Genomic DNA, 18161 nt, shown 5'->3' with positions numbered 1-18161 from the left:
GAACTTTGGGGCGGCGGTGTAGATTTGACGTGTCTAAAGGAAAGAACTCCTCGTAAGTCCATCGACAACTCACGCAAAAAGCCTCCTGTATTCCGAAACAGAAAAAAAGCAGGCAAGTCCTCCCAACACTTTTGATACTCAAGTTTGGCAGGAACGAGGCCCGCAGCTGGGAACCCTCCAATCCACAAGCCCGATCAATGATTGGAAAGAGATATTCACGCTTTCAGGGTAGCCGTGCATGTGCCTGGCAGATTGGCACCTTGGATGTTGTAGCGTTATGATGATGACCCAACTCCACGACATCTAAAGGGGCTTGTCAGTTGCGATTTGCGGCTTCTTTACGATATTCCAGCCATTGGAAGATGATTGTCGTAGCTGATTCGATGCGAGATGGCTGCGGTCTGGGGATGTCGAGCGTTGGGAGGGGTCCCACCCTGGATGCGGCGACACGAGAACTTCAAAGGCTGGAAGATCACGAGAATCCTGCAGTGCCAAAAGTTCATTCCAAGAGGCTGGTTACCTATCCAACATCTTTCTTTGTCAGGATCTCGAAAGCAACACCACGACGTCCGTTTCGCAAGAGATACCGCACCAGTTGCCATGCCCCTGGAGCATAACGGCGAAGGATATCTCACACGAGATATGATCAAGTTAGGGGACAGGCTCCATCCCGAACGGCATGCCCATTCATTCTCCTTAACTTAAGCTACCTACTATCTCCCAGCCGTTTCCCCCGCCCCTAACCAACCCAGCCCCTTTTCCTCGGCGCACCACACCCGCACCCTCCAGCACCAGAACCCTACGAAGCCGCACCCATCCCATCCAAGGACAGGCACGACCCCCAACCCCTAAAAGAACGACCCCCTATCCCCATACCCATACCCATACCCATACCCAACCCCATCCTCATCCCCACCCCTCCCCCCCATCCGCATCCCCATCTCCATCCCCCCTGACCACCCCCCCGGGCATCCGCATCCCATCCACCCCCATCCGCATCCCATCCACCCGCCCCAGCGCCCTCGCGCCCCTCGCGCCCCTCTCGATCCGCCGCCGCAGGATGATGCTAGGCACGCGCTTACGATGCAGGCGAGCCGGCCTAGGCGCGCCCCGCGACTCGAGGATGCGCAGGGTGTGTTGGCGGTGCTGCTCGATGTGGGCGCGTTGCTGCTGCTGCTGCTGCTGCTGCTGCTGGGATTGGAGTCGAGTAGGGGTTGGGGTTGTGGGTGTGGGTGTCCGAGTGGGAGTCGGGTTTGTTGATGGGGTTGGGGGGGTTGTGGGAGTTGGGGGGATGGGTGGGAGGGGCTTGTTGGTGTCGATGGCTTTGGCTGGGGCCTGGGGGGTGGTGGGTGTTGCTGCTTCTTGGTGTGTGCTTGTGCTTGTGTGGAATGGGCTCGATGGAGTTGGTCCCCAGGTCGGGGTCGTTGTCGGAAACGGGGTCCCTGTCGGTAACGGGGTCGCTGTGGGGGACGGGGCTCGGGTCTGCTGGGCTTGCTGTTCGGGGTGGGTGGACTTCCGGGTGGCCTGCTGCGTGGTCGGGTGCCCGAGCCGCTGTAGCACCCTGTCGAGGGTTTCCTTGTTGAGGGAGATTCGGCGTCGCAGGGCCTCGGAGTCCCGCATTGTCTGTCCAGAGGCCTTGGATTTATGCTTCTTAGGCCGGGAGAGGAGACAGCCCATTGTCGCGATGAGTCTGGGGCGTGCGTTGCAGCGGCTCAGGCGGATTGTGATTTGGCCGGCGAGTTGGATCTGGTGGGAAGCAGAGTTTGTGAAAAGGGTTTCACCTTTGTGACCCAGAGAAATGGGAAGGACTAGTGCAATATGTGCTGGACCTGATCCCCGTCATCGTGATTCCGTCCCATCTTGAAGATGGGGTTGAGGGTGGTGTTTAGACCCCCTATGTGCTCAACCTCATGCCGGGGAAGTGGCTTCCGTCTGAAGTGCAAAGATAGGGGTGACTCTGTTTACCAGATGACCATTCAGTGAAGTTGGAAGGGCTTGAAGCCACTGCTGTTAGATATATGACTTGTAGTTCTTTACGTTATGGTGAGTCTACCCGGTCATCTTCACCCTGCGCCTGAAGGTCATCACAAGGTGTCCGCTCTCATATCAAAGACATGTGGTTGATAGGGGTGAACCAGACATCCTTTGAGCTCACAGTGCAAATAATCACATGAGCATTACGTATGGCTGATAACTTCATGCAATGAGTATATCACTTGATCTTGGTTGTTCACGTTCTCATGGTCATCAAACAATGACCACTCCAGGGCACCTCAACAGCAGCGTGGAAGAAGAAAAGGATGTCGGCGAACCTCCGTGTTTCGGGTTATGATACCACAGCTACCATCTTAAACTAACAAACAATGCAAACAGTAGAAAATTGATAGTCAAGTTGATATCAGAACGGCCCTAGAATTGCGACACTCGTTGATATTTGCATTCAGGTGTTGGGCACAGAGCTCCATCTCTAACCCGCACCCTAGTCAAACTGAAAACAAAGTACGAACTATTTACAAAAGCCACAGGCCATGTCCTCACTGTCTCATTATCACCACCAGATGATCGCTATCTAATCCATCTACCCACATCAATATACCCAGACAAACAAGGAATCATGACGTCGTAACCAGGCTATCAACAGCCTCATCGAATCCTCCCTCCTTTATGCATTCCATGCCGTATCAACAACCCAAAGCCGGGCCAACACACCAGGATATATACCCACCATCAAGAGACACAGATAAGAAACCGGAAACCACGTTGCATTGCCCACTCTTCAATCGTCCTCCCTCCTCCCCCCAGCCACCTCACACAACCAAACCCTCAAACATAGGCGCGGTGATGCGAGTGCGAGCTCCTCCGGCTCCCATGGCGTTGACCGCTGTGGCTGCGATGGCGGCTATGGCTATGGCCACGGCTGTGGCTGCGACGCCTGGTCTCGACATAGCGCTTCTCGCTCTTGACGGCATGGTCGCCATGGATCCAGGCCATGATGGAGGTGACGAAGAAGAAGACGATGTTCATGATGCCGAGGGCGAAGCAGGCCTTGAGCATGCTGCAGGACTTGTTGAAGGAGACGTCGAAGCCGGTGAAGCTGGCGGAGCCGACGATGCCGAGGTCGATGGCGACGGTGGAGCCGGGCTGGATGGAGGCGCAGTCGGCGCTGGCGATGAAGCGCAGGTAGTAGACGCCGGCGATCAGGGCGCCGACGAAGCCCAGGTCGATTAGACCGACGAACTTGGCGTTGGCCGATGACCGGTGGTAGCTGAACAGCGTGAACACGGCCCACGCCAGCGCCAGCACCGAGACGATGAACATGACCAGGATGTGGGTCGGCGTCATGACGTTGACCTCGAGGTGGATGTTGACGAACCAGGCGAGCATGCCCATGATAGGGATCTGGTTGAAGGGGTCAGTCAATCTGAAGTTTGGTTGGTGAGGTATATTGGTTGGCGAGGTCGTGAGGTCCTGCTTACCAGGGTGACGATCTGCAGGAAGCGCCAACAGGCGAACATGATTCCGAACAACATGGCGGCGGTGGTGTTGATGCGCGGTCGATGGTTTGGTGGTGTTTGGTTTTCAGCGATCGCGGTCTTGAAATTGAAGTCGCGGTGAGAATCCAGCCGAGACTGGTTGGGTGACTTCCGTTGGGTGCCCGACTTTTAATTCGTGGCACGCACAGTGAGATCCTGCTGCCGGCGCAGCTAAAGAGGGATTGGTAGGTTCCCGGATCCCGGACTCTCTCAATTGTGCGACCCGTGCCGTAGGGTGCTTGCGTCGCTGTTAGGCAACTTTCAAGGTCGGCCTCCACTCGATGGAGGTGAGGGATAGGTTCACTCGTACACCGAATCGGTATACACAGTATCTCGTCCCAAGAATAAACCCCAATGCCTCCGTTGAGCGATGCAAGAAAAATCCTTATGACGTCTGCGCTGATCGCCCTGTCGCAAAGCCCAACCCGAGGATGCAGGCAAGCGGGGTTGGTTCGATGGTTGGCACAGGAACAAGCTCAGGAACCGCGCCGCTAACTGAAACCAGCGAAAGATGCCGGCCTGGAAATCTGCAAACGAGGAAGGATGGAAGAGGCCCAGGACTTTGACAGCTCGGGTTGAAAAACAATCGCCTCTGGTCAAAACAAATCTGAGAAAATACAGACCGCAAAAGCCGACTTTCTCTTCCGCTTGGAGGACCTGCCATCTCATCGTCTCCTTCCGAAAAAGAGGCTGGGCTTGCAGCTTTTCCCAATTTAGCCAATCAGCGTGAGGATTGGATGCTCGGCACCGGCTCCGCTGTCATAAATCCCGATGGCTGGTGTCACTTCAAATCGCGGCGCTGTGCCGTGGCTGTCTCACTCATGCTTGGCTTCGAGAAACTCACCACACATTTGTTCGATCCACAGCCAACTCTCGATCAAATAAAACTCGAGATGATGAAACATGTCGAATCGCCGGCCCCACACCGTCCGGCTCCGACTCCGGACCCACACCGGCCTCGGGCGCCGGTCCGTTCCTTCAACGGGCCCACTGGCTCTGACGACGTCTGTCGATGGTGGGAACGAAGTCCATATCTTGTGAAGAACTTGACTAAAACACAATACTTCCAACGAGGCTGGTACAAAGAATTTCCAAGGCAGATGATTGGGAGCTTCAGAGACTCCCTACTTAACTGTAGACTACTAACAGAGGACACTGGCTCGAGACAGGCTTGACTTGACGCTGGACTGTTATCGCCCGTTATCTGGGCCTGCTCCTTCCTTATCGTTGTGTGGACGACCTCCCCACCTTCCCAGCATGGGTCCCCCACTGTCAGCAACACTGGAAGGTGCGGTTCTCAGCACTCAATGATGGATCGTCAGGAACTGCCGTTCTTCCCGCGGCGGCAGACGCACGAGAGCGGCGGTAACAGGTAGGTGGCCATCGGCTGGGCCCGCCCGATCTCTCATGTCCGTGAGCCCGGAAACGGGAACTGATCCTGAAGCATGGCCGGTTCCACATTCGCCTCTGGGGGTTCCATTCTACGTGGATCCCGCCGAGATACGGAAACAAGATAAGCTGCCGGTTACGCTTGGACATGAACACATGCATGTGTGTGGCCAGCAACCAACATGAGACCGGGGACCTTGGTTTGCCATTAAAAGCTCTGCTTCCAGGGCTTGCTACAACTACTGGCAATATGTTCTATCTCCTGTCAATTGGATGAGACTTGTCTCTCCCGTCTGCACACCTTCTGGTTTGAAGAGTCCCTCATTCAGACCACCATATTTCCCCGCCGACGATGGATGAAGACCAGGTGCCGTCACAAATCCTCCCGGAGCCGGCTCCGAAGCGGACCCTCGGTTACCGATTACACGCCGTAAAGAAGGCGCTCCTCACGAAAGAGGGCCTCATCGGCAACTACGACTATGCCTTCCTCTTCCGCCCCAATCTTCCTTTCATGAAGAAGGCTGATAGGCCACCCCCCTTTTTCGGCCTCAATGACCGAATGCCCGTGGTTCTGTCCCTGCTCCTCGGCTTCCAACATGCCCTCGCTATGCTGGCCGGTATTATCACGCCCCCCATTCTCATGGCCGGCGCCGGCGGGGTGAATCTCAGCACTGAGCAGACCCAGTATCTGGTATCCACCGCCCTGATCGTGTCTGGTATCCTGTCCGCCGTCCAAATCACGCGCTTTCGCATCCTCAAAACCCCCTATTACATCGGAACGGGTCTCATCTCGGTGGTCGGCATCTCCTTCGCCATCATCCCGGTCGCCTCGGGTGCCTTCAGCCAGATGTACGCCAACGGCTTCTGTCCGACTGCCGAAGACGGCACGCCGCTGCCATGTCCCGATGCCTACGGTGCCGTGCTGGGTACAGCGGCTGTCTGTTCGCTCTTAGAAATCCTCATCTCGTTCGTGCCGCCCAAGATCATCCTACGCATCTTCCCGCCCATCGTAACGGGGCCAACCGTCATGTTGATTGGCATCAACCTGATCGCCTCCGGTTTCAAGAATTGGGCGGGCGGCTCCGGCCCCTGCGCCGACGCGAACCCGACCGAGTTCTTTGCCCTGTGCCCCGACATCTCCGCACCGCATGCCTTGCCCTGGGGATCGGCCGAGTACCTTGGTAAGCCCCTTTCCAACTTCCAAGAATGTGTATCCCCTGACTGACAACCCCAAGGCCTGGGCTTCTCCGTCTTCGTGACCATCATCCTCTGCGAGCGCTTCGGCTCGCCCATCATGAAGTCCACCAGCGTGGTGATCGGCCTGCTGACGGGCTGCATCATCGCCGCGGCGTGCGGCTACTTCGACCGCTCGGGCATCGACGCGGCGCCGGCGGCGTCGTTCATCTGGGTGCACACCTTCAAGCTGTCCATCTACGGGCCGCTCGTCCTGCCGCTCATGGCCGTCTTCATCATCTGCGCGTGCGAGGCCATCGGCGACATTACGGCGTCGTGCGACGTGTCGCGCCTCGAGGTCGAGGGCGACATCTACGAGAGCCGCATCCAGGGCGGCGTACTAGCCGACGGCGTCAACGGCATGCTCGCCGCCCTCGCCACCATCACGCCCATGACCACCTTCGCCCAGAACAACGGCGTCATCGCCCTCACCCGCTGCGCCAACCGGTCCGCGGGGTATTGTTGCTGGTAAGCATCCTCCCCATCCATCCCTCCTCCCTCCCCATCCCTCTCCCCCAACCAAACCAAACCAACCCAACCCAACCCAACCCCCCCTTTGTCCACCCCTTCTCACCCTAACCCCGCTCACAGCATCTTCCTCCTCCTCGCCGGCATCTTCACCAAGCTCGCCGCCGCCCTCGTCGCCATCCCCCCCGCCGTCCTCGGCGGCATGACCACCTTCCTCTTCACCGCCGTCGCCGTCTCCGGCCTCGCCATCGTCGCCAAGGGCGTCCCCTTCACCCGCCGCAACCGCTTCGTCCTGACCGCCGGCCTCGCCCTCGGTTACGGTGCTACTTTGGTGCCGACGTATTTTAGCAGGGTGTTTACGGGCGTGGCGGAGGAGGATCGCGCGCTGAGGGGGTTGTTGGATGCCATTGCGCTGGTGATGGAGACGGGGTTCGCGGTGACGGCGCTGGTGACGGTGGTGTTGAATTTGGTGCTGCCGGTGGAGTTGGAGGATGGGGAGGAGGTGGCGGGGGATGGGGGGAGTGTGGTTGTTGCTGGGGGTGGTGGTGGTGGTGCTGAGGGGAGGGTTGGGTCTGGGGAACGTGGAGGGTCGGTTGATGGGGTGGTGGTAGAGGGGAGGGAGAGTGGGAGCGGGGAGTTTAAGGGAGGGAAATCGGCTTAGGGTGGGTAATGTTTGTTGGGAGGTTTTGGTGTATTTGGATACCCGGTTATACGTCGCTGGTTCAGCTCATGAGGTTTGGGATATGGGGGACTGTGGAAACGGTTTCTCGTGTTCCCTTCAGGATATTACGAATTATGGAAGTCTTTCCTCGCGCTCCTACCCTAAGTACTCTAATCAAGCTGCCTCCGGGGAGCACTCATCCCGATAGTAAGCCTGCATTGCCACACAATCATCAGCCAGATGCTTAATACTCAACGCTATAAAGAACTCCAGGTCATCCGCAGAGCAATGGAATACGGCCCTCTACAAATCCAGCATCACTCCCATCCACAAGCCGGAAGTTTGACAGGTTGCTGTCATCCTGATGCACGCTAAACGCGTGCGGTGCTCGGTAACACGACCGGAGTAGAGTTGACAGGTCTTCAAGCATCATCGTTGCATCCTCAGGCGATGAGAGGAAGATACCCGAGGTGCTCGACTATCTTGGCTGTTGTTCCATTATACCGTAGACGACCTTAAAACCTTGGTGTCACAACTCGCTGTAAGGGTTTGAGCCGGCCATAAGCCCTTACCTCAGTGACGAAATACTCCTCCTTGATCTTTTTTTCTTCACCTGGTCTTCACCTGGTTTTTGTGTATTCAAGACGACGTGCTGTGGGAGGAACTGTTCGCGAAAAGTCGTCTAGGCTCAGGACTGGATAAAGGCGGACAGGAGTCTAATACCCGATGTAACTAGGCCGGCTACCATTTCCGGGCGAAGATGAAGTTCGAGGACGTGTGGAATGAAGGTCGGGGATTTCCGAGGCGACAGCTGGGATGTGGCGTGTCCCAAACGAGAATTGCCTTCGGCCCTGTCCATGAGGATATCGAGATCGGAAGGGCACGACTACTTGCGCCTGACTTCGTTCGAGGCTCCCGTTCGATCGATCTAAGAGGAGCTGCTGAAAGCCGGTAGCACTCAGGTTCACTGGGGCATTTGTACTAAGGTAGTCGGATTTCGGGCGGCCGGCTGGGGGTTGTGTGTATGCATGGAGAAACACGCCAGTTGATACTGTTGTGAGAAGTTGGCACCGCTTTGAACCACAATGGTTTCCTATTACCACCAAAAAGATTGGCCATCACCCAGTCTATTGCATTACATTATTACTTTGCCGCCTCTGCCATACCCGTATCGTACCAGAAGCATCATATACACATATCCCAGAACCACGGCCCCAGCCCCCCGGGCCATCTTTCCCCACCATACACCTCCCCCTCCCAAACCCCAACCCAACCCCACTCAACGCCTCCCTTCTATTTAGACACCCCCAACCCACCCAAAACCCGCAGGAGACCCCACTAAGCGGGCAAGCCGAGCTTGTTGTTGGTCTTGCGGGTCATGACCTTGGTGATGGCGTGGCGGATGGTGACGCCGGCCTTCTCGACGTCCTTCTTGGACAGGCCCGACGTGACGCAGACCTTGAGCGCGGGCGTGACCGTGTACGTGTTGGTCTTGAGGCTGGCGTGCTGCGAGATGGGCATCGTCTTGAGACGGGTGACGAGGACGCCGTTGGCGAGGGACTTTTTGGAGAGGGGAGGGGTTAGTTTTTGTGACAAAGAAGGGGGGGTTGTTTATGTTCGGGGTTGGGGGACATACCTCGTCGACGCACTCCTGCAGCAGGCGCTCCTGATCCTCCACGCTCAGCCGGCGCGCCGCGACGACCTCGGGCTTGAATACCATGAGCATGATGGGGTTCTCGGGGGCGCTGGAGCACACGACCCAGTCGCTGCGGGGATCGAGCTGGGCGCGCATGAAGCGGATGTTTTCGCGGCAGTGAAGCAGGATCTCCGGGTTGGACTGCAGCAGGTTGATGCTCTCGCTGGCGGTGACGGCGAGCATGGCGGGTAGAGCGGCCGAGAAGGTGTAGGCGGTCGACGAGACGCGCTGGTGTTCCACCACGTCCTTGGCCCCCGCGCAAAAACCACCGCCTGCGCAGAGCGGCCCCGCGAGCGAGCCCACGATCATGTCCACCTGGGTCGGGTCCACGTTTTGCGCCTCGGTGAGGCCCCGGCCGGTGCGGCCGAGCACGCCGAAGGACCAGGTCTCGTCGAGCATGAGGCGGAACTTGTACTTCTCCTTGAGTTCGATCTGTGGTTTGTTAGCGAAAGCACATCCCGGCTAGACTTGTGAGGGAGGACTTGCCAGCTTGGGCAGGTTGTTAATGTCGCCGGTGGTCTCAAACAGCGCCTCGGTGACGATGAACCGCCGCGTTAGCTTCTTGCCGGCCTGCTCCTTAACCACTTTGCGCATGACCTGCTCGAGTTCATCCATGTCGCCGTGGTTGTACCATTTGACACTGCTCCGCGAGATCTCAAGCCCACGGCGGATCGAGTAGTTCACGCCCCGGTCTGCGACAATGATATCTCCTCTTTTGCAAAACGACGGGATCACACTCGAAATGGTCGAGAAAGAATGCGCGTAAACGATGCAGCCCTCGGTGCCGAGATACGAAGCGATGTCGGCTTCCGTCTTCATGTGAACGTCTTGGGTGCCGTAAAATTGTGGGGGACCGCAAGGGCCGACGCCGTAGGTGCGCAGGGTTTGGATGGCCTTCTCCTTGATTTGTTCGTTGGCGTTAAAGTTGTAGAAGTTGTACGAGGCGAGGTTGGTGACGGTCTTGCCGCTGGCGAGCTTCGACTTCGGGCCCGTAGGTCTACCATAATCTATCAGCAAAGGTCTTCCCACCCAAGTATTCTGTAGCCCCTTACCCAACAAGCACAGGCATCTTCTCCATCTCGGCCTCCTCTTGGGCAGTGGGCGGCGCCACCAACGGCTCCGGTGTCCATTCCTCGACGAGTTCATCGATTTCCTACCTCGCCTTAGTTAGTAGCCAACCCTGTCTGTCTCTACCACCTTTCCCACGGCGAAAAGACTCACGTCCTCGGTCAACTTGACGTAGTTCTGCTTCGAGGTCGAGTAACTGGGCGCGAGCAGGTATCGGATGAAGAAGATGACCAGCACCAGCTCAATAGCCGAGCGGACGGGGTCGTTCTGGTAGCTGGAACGGACGTAGCGGATGAGGACAGCCGAGCCAGGTACTTTTTGGAAAGTGACGGCTGCTTCCTGGAGCCACTGGTCCAGATGCGCCTGCGCCTCGTGCAGGTCCATTTTTGCGTTTGGGATGTGTTTTCGCCTGCGTGGTTCTGTCGTCGGGTCCGGATTTCGTCGGGGTGAACGAGAATGGGAGAATTGGGTATATTTCGGGGGTGCGACGTGGTGTGGTTGCCCCCTGGATCCGTGCTTGCACGAGAGAAAAGAAAGTCGGGCAGACGGCAGCTTCGGGGCGGTCGCGACGCGTGTCGCCGACAGAGCCCAGCCGACGGGATTTGGTTCAATCGTTCCACAAAATTCAGGGGAAAAAGGTGCAAATCCACAAGGTCTGGACAGGGGTCGCCCCACCGAAACTTGGCATTGAACCCAGGCCTCCGGGGAGTTGGATTTTGACACACGAGCCGCTGCCAGGAAAAGAGAACTCCGAGAAGAGTAATGCACAACGAAGTCTCATCCCATGTAAAGTAAGGGCAGCACTCCTCTACTTCGTACATGGCTACATAGACTACCACTAGAGAATACGACCATCGACGAGAAGGGTCGCCCATTCTCAACATCAAAGGGCAATTTTTCTGATCTTGAACGCACCGGCAACGGAAAGAACAAAGTCGCAATCATCATGGTGCTATTCCCTTCTAATCAAGATACTGCGTAATTCCACAAGCAGAAAAGCGTAGCAAAATAGACTGCATACCTACACAAGACACAGACCGAAAACAACAATACAAGTTGATTCCATGAGAACCAGCCCCAGTTCCATTCCCAGACAGAAAAAAAGAGCAAAAAAAGAGACAGCGTATTACGCTTGCATAGTGTATCCTCTTTCAGATCCGAGTCGCCAGACTCGTCTGACTGGTCAACCCTATTAAACAGTGTACAAAACAACCACTTCTATTCGTCCCCCTCCAAGATCACAACCTGAAAAACGCCGGGTCCACGCTTCAAATGTACAGAGCCCTCTTGTCAGACCCACTCGTAGCCGTCGCCCTGGACGACTCCGTCGTCGGCGTCCAGACGCCCGAGTAGCTTGCCGCGGCAGTACCAGTCTCGGTCTTGCCGCGCGTGTCGTCGTTGCTTAGACCGGTGGGCTGCACCAAATTGGTGCTCTCCAACATCTCAAACAAGCTCGCCGGGACGTACTTGCCCGCCACAATCGGCCCGACAATGAGCGCAAGGAATACGACGAGCAGGACGAAGTAAAGGATAGCATAGCGAACGACGCGTCTCCTCCGAAGCTTGGTCTGCTTCATCGAGTAGATCGGGGGGCGGATTTGCCGGCTGCGGTAGTGTTAGTCACCCGTGTCATCTATGATCCGGAGGGGGGTGCGTGGGGTTAACGTACCTGGGGCGAAGCCAGAAGAGCATGATCGAGTGCAGCTTGTCGATTTGCGGGATAAGGATAACGGGGGCGAAGAGGAACAAGATGACGTGGCCAAGAACGAAATCGCCCGCAAACATGCACAGCTCCGTGATCTTGCACAGATACTCACGAGCCGGCTGCGACATGGAGTGCCACCCCATCGAGTACCACTTACCGGTCCAAAACGCGATGTTGGACTGGTCCGTCTTGAACTCCCTTGTGAGCGTCAAGGAGATGATCAACTTGAAGACGAAGCGCTGCATCGCGATGGCCGCAATCATGCCCAGGAGGGTGCTGGGGAAATCGAAGCTCTGTAGGACGAACATGACCTCGAACATGACCAGAACCACGATCACGGCAATTGCGTGCGCAATGGCTGCGAGAACGGAGCCGAACTTCTTGCAGCACATGCTCAAGAGAGGACCCATGCAGCAGGCCATCGCGAAGAAGGCGGCCAGAGCACCGGCGTTGACGCCTATGGGGGCGAAGGCGACGATAGCGACTCGGAGGAGCGCGGCAGTTGCCTCCGTCTCCGACTTGCTGACACCTGTCTGCGCGTTCATGAATAGGTAAGGGATCAGCGTCACCGCGACAAGCATGAGGGGGGCCAAGATCTCCGCCCAAAGCAGGTTGGTGATGGCAGCCCGGGGTACATCGGACGACATCTTGCTGGACGGGTCTCCGAGAGCCTTGCGCTTGTAACCTGTGATCCTCGTCCGCGAAAGGCGGCAGAAAGCGATCCACGACGACGCGTGCGAGCGAGAATTGCCACGGGACAACCAGCGGAGGTAGTCGCGGTAGTCGATGAAGAAGTCGGTCCACGCGAACTGGTGGGGGTTGTAGACGAAGGGCGAAATCACGAGAGCAATCAGGGAGACCCAGAAATAGACGAGAGCCCCCTGCCAGACGGTTACCGTCGCAAACAACAGCATCAACAAGGTGCGAATGCCGAAGTAGATGGACGGGCCAGCAAACCGAGAGTACAGCACTCCAAACGGAATGCGGGCAGTGGCAAACCCACGTCCTGTGCCGATGTACCTGGCGCCTCCGAAAGTGATGTCCTGCGAGACCGAGGTGGCATAGATCTGGCAGACGAAGACTTCAAAGAAAGGCGAGAGAGATCCGAGATGTTTGGCGAAACGGGTTGCGGCGCGCAGCGGACCCCGCTCCGACAGCTCTTGGACGATAAGAGGGACGAACGAGATGAAGTAGACGAAGAAGATGGAGAGAATGCAACGGTACACCCAATCCATCAGCGCGTCCGTGTTCGCGCAGCCCGTAGGGAACAAAGCATCCGTGATGGGCACGTCCGGGTTGTACTCGCAAGGAATCGTCTCCCTCCGGAGAACGCCGATTTGGAGCAGGCAAACCATGAACAACTGCACCGACAGCATGATGAACATGTTGTTGACGTGGAAACCGGGATGGGCGTAGTAGAACGAGAGGAAGCGATCCAGGGGCAGCTGCGTTCCCAAGTAATAGTACTCTCTGGAGAGCATTTGCTCGCCCATACCAGTTCCAATCTTGGTCGTGAAGTTGAGAATAGAACCAAAACCAAGATCACGACCTTTACCACATTGGTAGTATTCGCAGTGCTTGATGCGGCCACCACGGAGCAGGGCGTTCATACCGGCGTAAATATCTTCGTTGAGATGGAGACCTTTCTGTGCCTTGGAGACACCGCCACGGGTGTTCATGAAAATGCCATTGAGGAAATCAGGATGACCGTAATGGAGCTTGCCACCGACCTGGGCGAGAGTTCTCGCAAACAGGGTGCCGAAGGTCTGTTCCTTACCGGCGGCTATATCACCGAGGATACCGATGTTCTCCGAGAAGATGTATTCACGAGCACCCAAAATAGCGACCGGGGCGACAGGAGCAGCCTTCACGCCAGGGGTGTAGGGCGATACCTCGTCAGTCGACATTTCCTCGAATTCGGCAAGAACGCTGCGGATCTTGAGGCATTCCTCGAGGTAGTTGTCTTGGTTGGCATCAATGAGCTGGATGTATTCACCGCGGTAAAAGATGATGGAGTGGTTCTGGTTGTCGGATTTGCCGTCACCAAGAATCGGGTTGCCAGAGAGCTGGATGCGGAACTTGGGCCGGCGCATACCGTTCTCCATGATCTCGGAATGACCATCAATGAGGGCAGAGTACAGACGGGGCTCCTCGCCTTCGTTGAGGGGCGGCTCCTCGTCAAGGTACGCGATCTGAAGATCGGGGTAGGCACGGAGCAAGAACTCGGCGTTCTCCATCTCTTCCTTCTTGAACTTGGAGTACCGCTGCATAGAAACGACGAGCTTGAACTTCCGGCGCGCCATGCGCTCGAGCTCGCGCTCGAGCTTGTCGGAATTACCGCCAAACATCTGGACGACCTCTGGGTTCTCGACGCGGTAGAGAAGCTTAATGGCGCGGCTGTAGTTCATGAAACCGGAAATTGTGCGGTACAGCGTTTGGAAGCGGAGCGAAGCCCAGATCCGAGTCCTGAGCGTGTATTCGGGAGCCGACGACTTGAAACCGATGCAGTAGAACGGCAGATCATCGATCTTGCTCTTGGCGGTGCCCTTCTCCTCCTTTTCTTCCTCGCCGTTAAACTGAGAAGTCTCGTCCGCCAAAATCTTGGTGTCCTTGACGAAGCAATCCCACTCGTGCGGGTGGAGCTGTTTGAGATATTCGAGAAGGGTGACGCGCGAGTACGGTTCATCCTCGCGGATGATCTCCCTCAAGGATAGAAGGATCTTCTCGCTGTAATGAGGGATCATGACGGTGAAGGTAGGCATGTTGTCAACCGGGAGGGGTTCAGGGATGGGTGTCGAAAGCGATTGCGCAAAGAACGAGATTCTCCGTTCGGCCTCACTGTGGCTGGGGAAGTATTCCGTCTTGAAAGAATGGTCCTCCTGTGAGACGAAGAACGTGGGGGCGCGAAGCGTACGCTTGCCTTCCTGCTCAGAGGGCACCTGGTGGTAGAGAAGCTTCTGGACATGGTCGATGGCCAACAAATGCTCCCGGTACATGGAAATGACAATAGCATTCCAAATTTGCGAGATCAGAACCTTCGGCTTGTACTTGATCGCCATGTCGGTGGTGGCCAGGATCTTGGAATACATGCGCTTCGGGAGCCGGGAGAAGACGTTTCTCCAGGGGGTCAAGATAGACGAACCGAGGTAGAACGACCGAGCGACCGAGATGCACGTGTTGACGACAACGTACATGAGGTATGTGTCCAAGAAGAAGAAGATCAGATCCGTGAAGATCATGAGACCGAGAGTGATCTGTGGCTGATATGGGCAGAGGTAGTTCTGCAAGATGGTATCGCCGATGCAGCTGCTGGTATCCATGATGTCGAGAAAGCGGATGGGATCACGGAGTGACAGGGCCAAAAACAGGTAGGACTCTCCAAACTTGGCGCCGAAGATCACAGCCCACATGCCGAAGGACAGCGCCATGTCATTGCCTCGGAGTCGCGGGTAGCTGGCGGTAAAAGTCTGGCTCGCAACATACCGCCTCGAGTTCTTGGTCAGGTAGCTTCCGAATAGACCACCGAGGGGCATGATCGCGAAGAAGAGGAACGTAACCAGGGCGATAAAAAATTGTGTGATGCCAAGAATGAGTGCGATCTGCCCATTCTGCTTCTCGAGGTATGCTTCCTGGTTGGCCGCGGGCATGAAGACGTAGACGCCAGGGCCGACGTTGACGGCGAGAACGAGGAGGAGGAACAGCAAACGCTTGGTGAGATGCTGCGCACCGGCCCATCGGCGCGGGACATACATCCACTCTGTAAGAGTTGCCAGCACCTGGATAAGGGAGGCAATAGTGCCACCAAAGCCGACAAGGGACCAGTGGGCTGCCCTCGGAGGCGGATTGTCGACCTGCTGCTCGTAATTGGGCGTGATGAGCGTCGGCGAGTTAAAGGCCGTGTAAAACCAGAACATGGTCAAGTGGAGGATCCAGATACGGTTGAAGTTGACCAGCATGTGAAACCAGGAGCGCGTTTCCTTGTAGGTCTTGAAGAAAACCTTCTTCCACTCCACATCCTTCAGCTTGACGTAGCGCTCTGCGGGCGGGACATCGACCAGCTTGCTCTTATCCGAAAGCACGATGCGTTCAATGCCCTCCGGGTACCAGAAAAGCTGGTTGCAGTCGTCATAACCAATGATCTGGTGGTGATCCCGCTCGCGGCGGACGTAAACCCCATTCGAGATCTCGTATCCCTGATCGCGGCAGTATTGGTACAGCGGCGTGATGACGTTGTTGAGGAATGTGAACTCCTCGACGGGCTCTACCATGTTTTGGCAAGCCGGCGAGTTCAGGTAGTCGTCCGCGCATTTGAAGATGAAGCAGAGACACTCAGGCATGAAGCGGACCTGGTTCGCCTCGCCCCAACAGAGAAGGTAAAGAGCAACCTGACGAACACGATCGTGCTGAGACATGCGGTTCATCCTAGTCTTCCAGCGGTACTCAGCAGCCTCGAGAGAGTCATCACCCTCCAGGTCCTCGAGGGCCTCGGCCTCGTTCTCGGCTTCGCCCTTCTTCTTCTTGTTCTTCCGTTTCCCGTTCTTGCCCTTCATGTTGGCAAACCCAACGGCATCGTCAAGATCCAGATGGGCCGCAAAGTACCACTTGCGGTAGTTTGCGTTATCGCCACCAATGTAATCGGCATGCAGCGACAGAAGGGCCTGATTCGGGGTCATACGCGACGCACGGGAGTCCAGAAGGGTCATCAGGTGGTCGTACATGTTGCGCATGCTGTCCCGTTGGAAACCAAATTTGGCGGTCAGGTCGAGGAAGATGTCCTCAATTTCCTCTTTCGAGAGGGGAATCTGGGCGTCCGACGTCCAAGCAGGGTAAGGTTCCCGCGAGCGTTGACCGGCCGGGAGCACGTTCCCGTAGTCCATGCCATAGTTTGGAGTCGACGCACCAGACGATCGATTGGCGCCGTACGAGATCTGGGAGGAGGGAGGCCGGTATCCTCTGCCACCACCTTGGCCGTCATTGTAGCTGTTGTAGCGCTCATCACCACGACCGTAGTAATCCATCTCGGCCGCCCGGGCCATGTCCGAGCGCATGGTGAAGTCGCTGAACGTCTCGGAATCCTCTTCGGACCCGTTTCGTTGGCCCTGGCCCTGCCCTTGACCGGGGCGATCGTAGCCCTGGTCATAATAGCCGTCGTTGTTGCCGTTGTTGTAGTAGTCATCCTGGTACTGGTCGTGATTGTCATAATAACCGCCGTCCTGGTGATACGGGTTATTGGGGTCTGCGTTGTAATAGCCACTACCGACATGTTAATAACCGAATTCGGAGCGGAATCTGGTAGAAGGAACGTACGACTCATCATAGTACCCGTCGCCTTGTTGTTGGCCACCCCGGTTGTTCTGCCCATTGTTGTCATAATAATGCTGGTCGTCTTGGTAGTAAGAATCGGTGTTGCCCTGATGGCCGTAACCGTCATCGTAGTCGTGATGGCCCTGGCCTTGGCCTTGGCCCTGTGGATATCCCGACATGGTGGGCGAAGAGTCTAATGCGAATCGAGTTAGAGATACTGCCACATGCGAAAGCTCAAGACGGTGCCGTTCGAGCAGGTGATGAAGCTATTGATGAGGGCAGGGAGCCAAGCGCAAGCTACTTACCGGATCAACAACGCATGGGAAAGCGGTCTGTGTGATGAAATTTCGCAGAGGTTGTGGGAGCAGCGATCGGCGATCGGACCGGTAAGAATTCCACTGCTAAAAGCGGCCGGCCACGGTGCGAAAATGACGGTGATTGTTTGTTGGTTGCTGAAGAGCAGTATTGTTATGGTCGCTGCACACAAAACACACGCAGACTGAGCGATTGGCGGCGCGGTGGGGCGCAGGTTGCAGATGTTGGCTTGGGAACAGGCGAGTGCAGTCCCAGAATGAAAAGCGAGAATCTCAAGGCTCCGCGCAAAACAAACTTAAGAGACTCAAAAAGCCGCAGTTGATTCCTCGTGAATGCTTCCTCGCGCCTCTTTCGCCTCAGCGATTGACTTGGTCGAATCTCCCTTGGCCAAGCGCCTGGGTTGCCGCGGGCGTCGTGTCTCGAGTTGTCGAAACGCAAGGCGCTACGGAACCAAATGACTGGCTGGCGCGGTGTCGGTTGCGTTGCCGCTGGGAACTGGCGCCGATGCACGACCAAAAGAACTCCCTTCAGAGATGGGCCCAAAACGAGAGATGGGGAGGGAGGTTTGAGCGAGCGAGCGTCAAGCAGGTCAAAAGGGAAGAAAAAAAAGACTGGCGCAGGTCGAGGGGGCAGGAACAGGGAAGGGAAAAGGAGGCATTCAAGGATTGGGTGCGTTTCGTCCTGACGGAAACAGGCAGGCCCAGCCAGGACGGGGCGGCTTGCCAGCGGCAGGGGTGATTGTGGTCTCAGCAGGGGTTCTGAAAAGGGGCACAGGCCGGTGAGGGGACA

General features: G+C 56.6%; 6 protein-coding genes across 6 annotated transcripts; 1 reads left to right on the top strand and 5 right to left on the bottom strand.

Moving 5' to 3' along the window:
- Window positions 1-906: 906 nt before the first annotated feature.
- On the bottom strand, window positions 907-1951 carry B0H64DRAFT_479057 (uncharacterized protein; the record flags this gene model as incomplete). Its single annotated transcript, XM_062808284.1, has 1 exon — window positions 907-1951. Exon 1 carries the CDS (start codon window positions 1675-1677, stop codon window positions 907-909), a length of 771 nt encoding a protein of 256 aa, XP_062654286.1. The 5' UTR covers window positions 1678-1951.
- Window positions 1952-2587: 636 nt separating this feature from the next.
- On the bottom strand, window positions 2588-3672 carry B0H64DRAFT_56089 (uncharacterized protein). The gene is made up of 2 exons (XM_062808441.1): window positions 3477-3672; window positions 2588-3399 (listed from the first exon to the last, which is right to left on the bottom strand). The coding sequence occupies exons 1-2, from the start codon at window positions 3528-3530 to the stop codon at window positions 2824-2826; spliced, it is 630 nt and encodes a 209-aa protein (XP_062654285.1). The 5' UTR covers window positions 3531-3672; the 3' UTR covers window positions 2588-2823.
- Window positions 3673-5274: 1602 nt separating this feature from the next.
- B0H64DRAFT_479055 (permease family-domain-containing protein) lies at window positions 5275-7546 on the top strand (the record flags this gene model as incomplete). Its single annotated transcript, XM_062808283.1, has 3 exons — window positions 5275-6103; window positions 6158-6623; window positions 6747-7546. 3 exons carry the CDS (start codon window positions 5275-5277, stop codon window positions 7282-7284), a joined length of 1833 nt encoding a protein of 610 aa, XP_062654284.1. The 3' UTR covers window positions 7285-7546.
- Window positions 7231-8403, bottom strand: B0H64DRAFT_427623 (uncharacterized protein; the record flags this gene model as incomplete). The annotated part of the gene is made up of 7 exons (XM_062805796.1): window positions 7231-7541; window positions 7606-7757; window positions 7807-7902; window positions 7980-8025; window positions 8060-8127; window positions 8186-8225; window positions 8385-8403. 7 exons carry the CDS (start codon window positions 8401-8403, stop codon window positions 7459-7461), a joined length of 504 nt encoding a protein of 167 aa, XP_062654283.1. The 3' UTR covers window positions 7231-7458.
- Window positions 8404-8557: 154 nt separating this feature from the next.
- On the bottom strand, window positions 8558-10432 carry B0H64DRAFT_452154 (pyridoxal phosphate-dependent transferase; the record flags this gene model as incomplete). Its single annotated transcript, XM_062807192.1, has 5 exons — window positions 8558-8844; window positions 8921-9412; window positions 9467-9977; window positions 10033-10133; window positions 10202-10432. The coding sequence occupies 5 exons, from the start codon at window positions 10430-10432 to the stop codon at window positions 8623-8625; spliced, it is 1557 nt and encodes a 518-aa protein (XP_062654282.1). The 3' UTR covers window positions 8558-8622.
- A 741-nt stretch (window positions 10433-11173) lies between these two features.
- Window positions 11174-17689, bottom strand: B0H64DRAFT_55945 (glycosyltransferase family 48 protein). The gene is made up of 4 exons (XM_062808438.1): window positions 17363-17689; window positions 17061-17250; window positions 11718-17006; window positions 11174-11653 (listed from the first exon to the last, which is right to left on the bottom strand). Exons 2-4 carry the CDS (start codon window positions 17234-17236, stop codon window positions 11317-11319), a joined length of 5802 nt encoding a protein of 1933 aa, XP_062654281.1. The 5' UTR covers window positions 17237-17250; window positions 17363-17689; the 3' UTR covers window positions 11174-11316.
- Between the last annotated feature and the right edge of the window lie 472 nt (window positions 17690-18161).

Source organism: Chaetomium fimeti, assembly GCF_033439085.1.
Source record: "Chaetomium fimeti strain CBS 168.71 chromosome Unknown B0H64scaffold_12, whole genome shotgun sequence".
Lineage (NCBI taxonomy): Eukaryota > Fungi > Ascomycota > Sordariomycetes > Sordariales > Chaetomiaceae > Chaetomium > Chaetomium fimeti.
The sequence above is the reverse complement of the archived record's forward strand: the minus strand, read 5'-3'. Positions and strand labels throughout refer to the sequence as shown.

What these genes read in the sequence shown, in the direction of transcription:
- B0H64DRAFT_56089 (XM_062808441.1), bottom strand. Translation starts at nt 3,530, where the DNA reads ATGTTGTTCGGAATCATGTTCGCCTGTTGGCGCTTCCTGCAGATCGTC. An exon ending in TCCTGCAGATCGTCACCCTG is followed by an intron (nt 3,400 to 3,476) that starts GTAAGCAGGACC and finishes CCCTTCAACCAG; the next exon opens with ATCCCTATCATGGGCATGCT.
- B0H64DRAFT_55945 (XM_062808438.1), bottom strand. Translation starts at nt 17,236, where the DNA reads ATGTCGGGATATCCACAGGGCCAAGGCCAAGGCCAGGGCCATCACGAC. An exon ending in GACGGGTACTATGATGAGTC is followed by an intron (nt 17,007 to 17,060) that starts GTACGTTCCTTC and finishes ACATGTCGGTAG; the next exon opens with TGGCTATTACAACGCAGACC. An exon ending in CTCTTCTGGCTTCGCCCCAG is followed by an intron (nt 11,654 to 11,717) that starts GTACGTTAACCC and finishes ACACTACCGCAG; the next exon opens with CCGGCAAATCCGCCCCCCGA.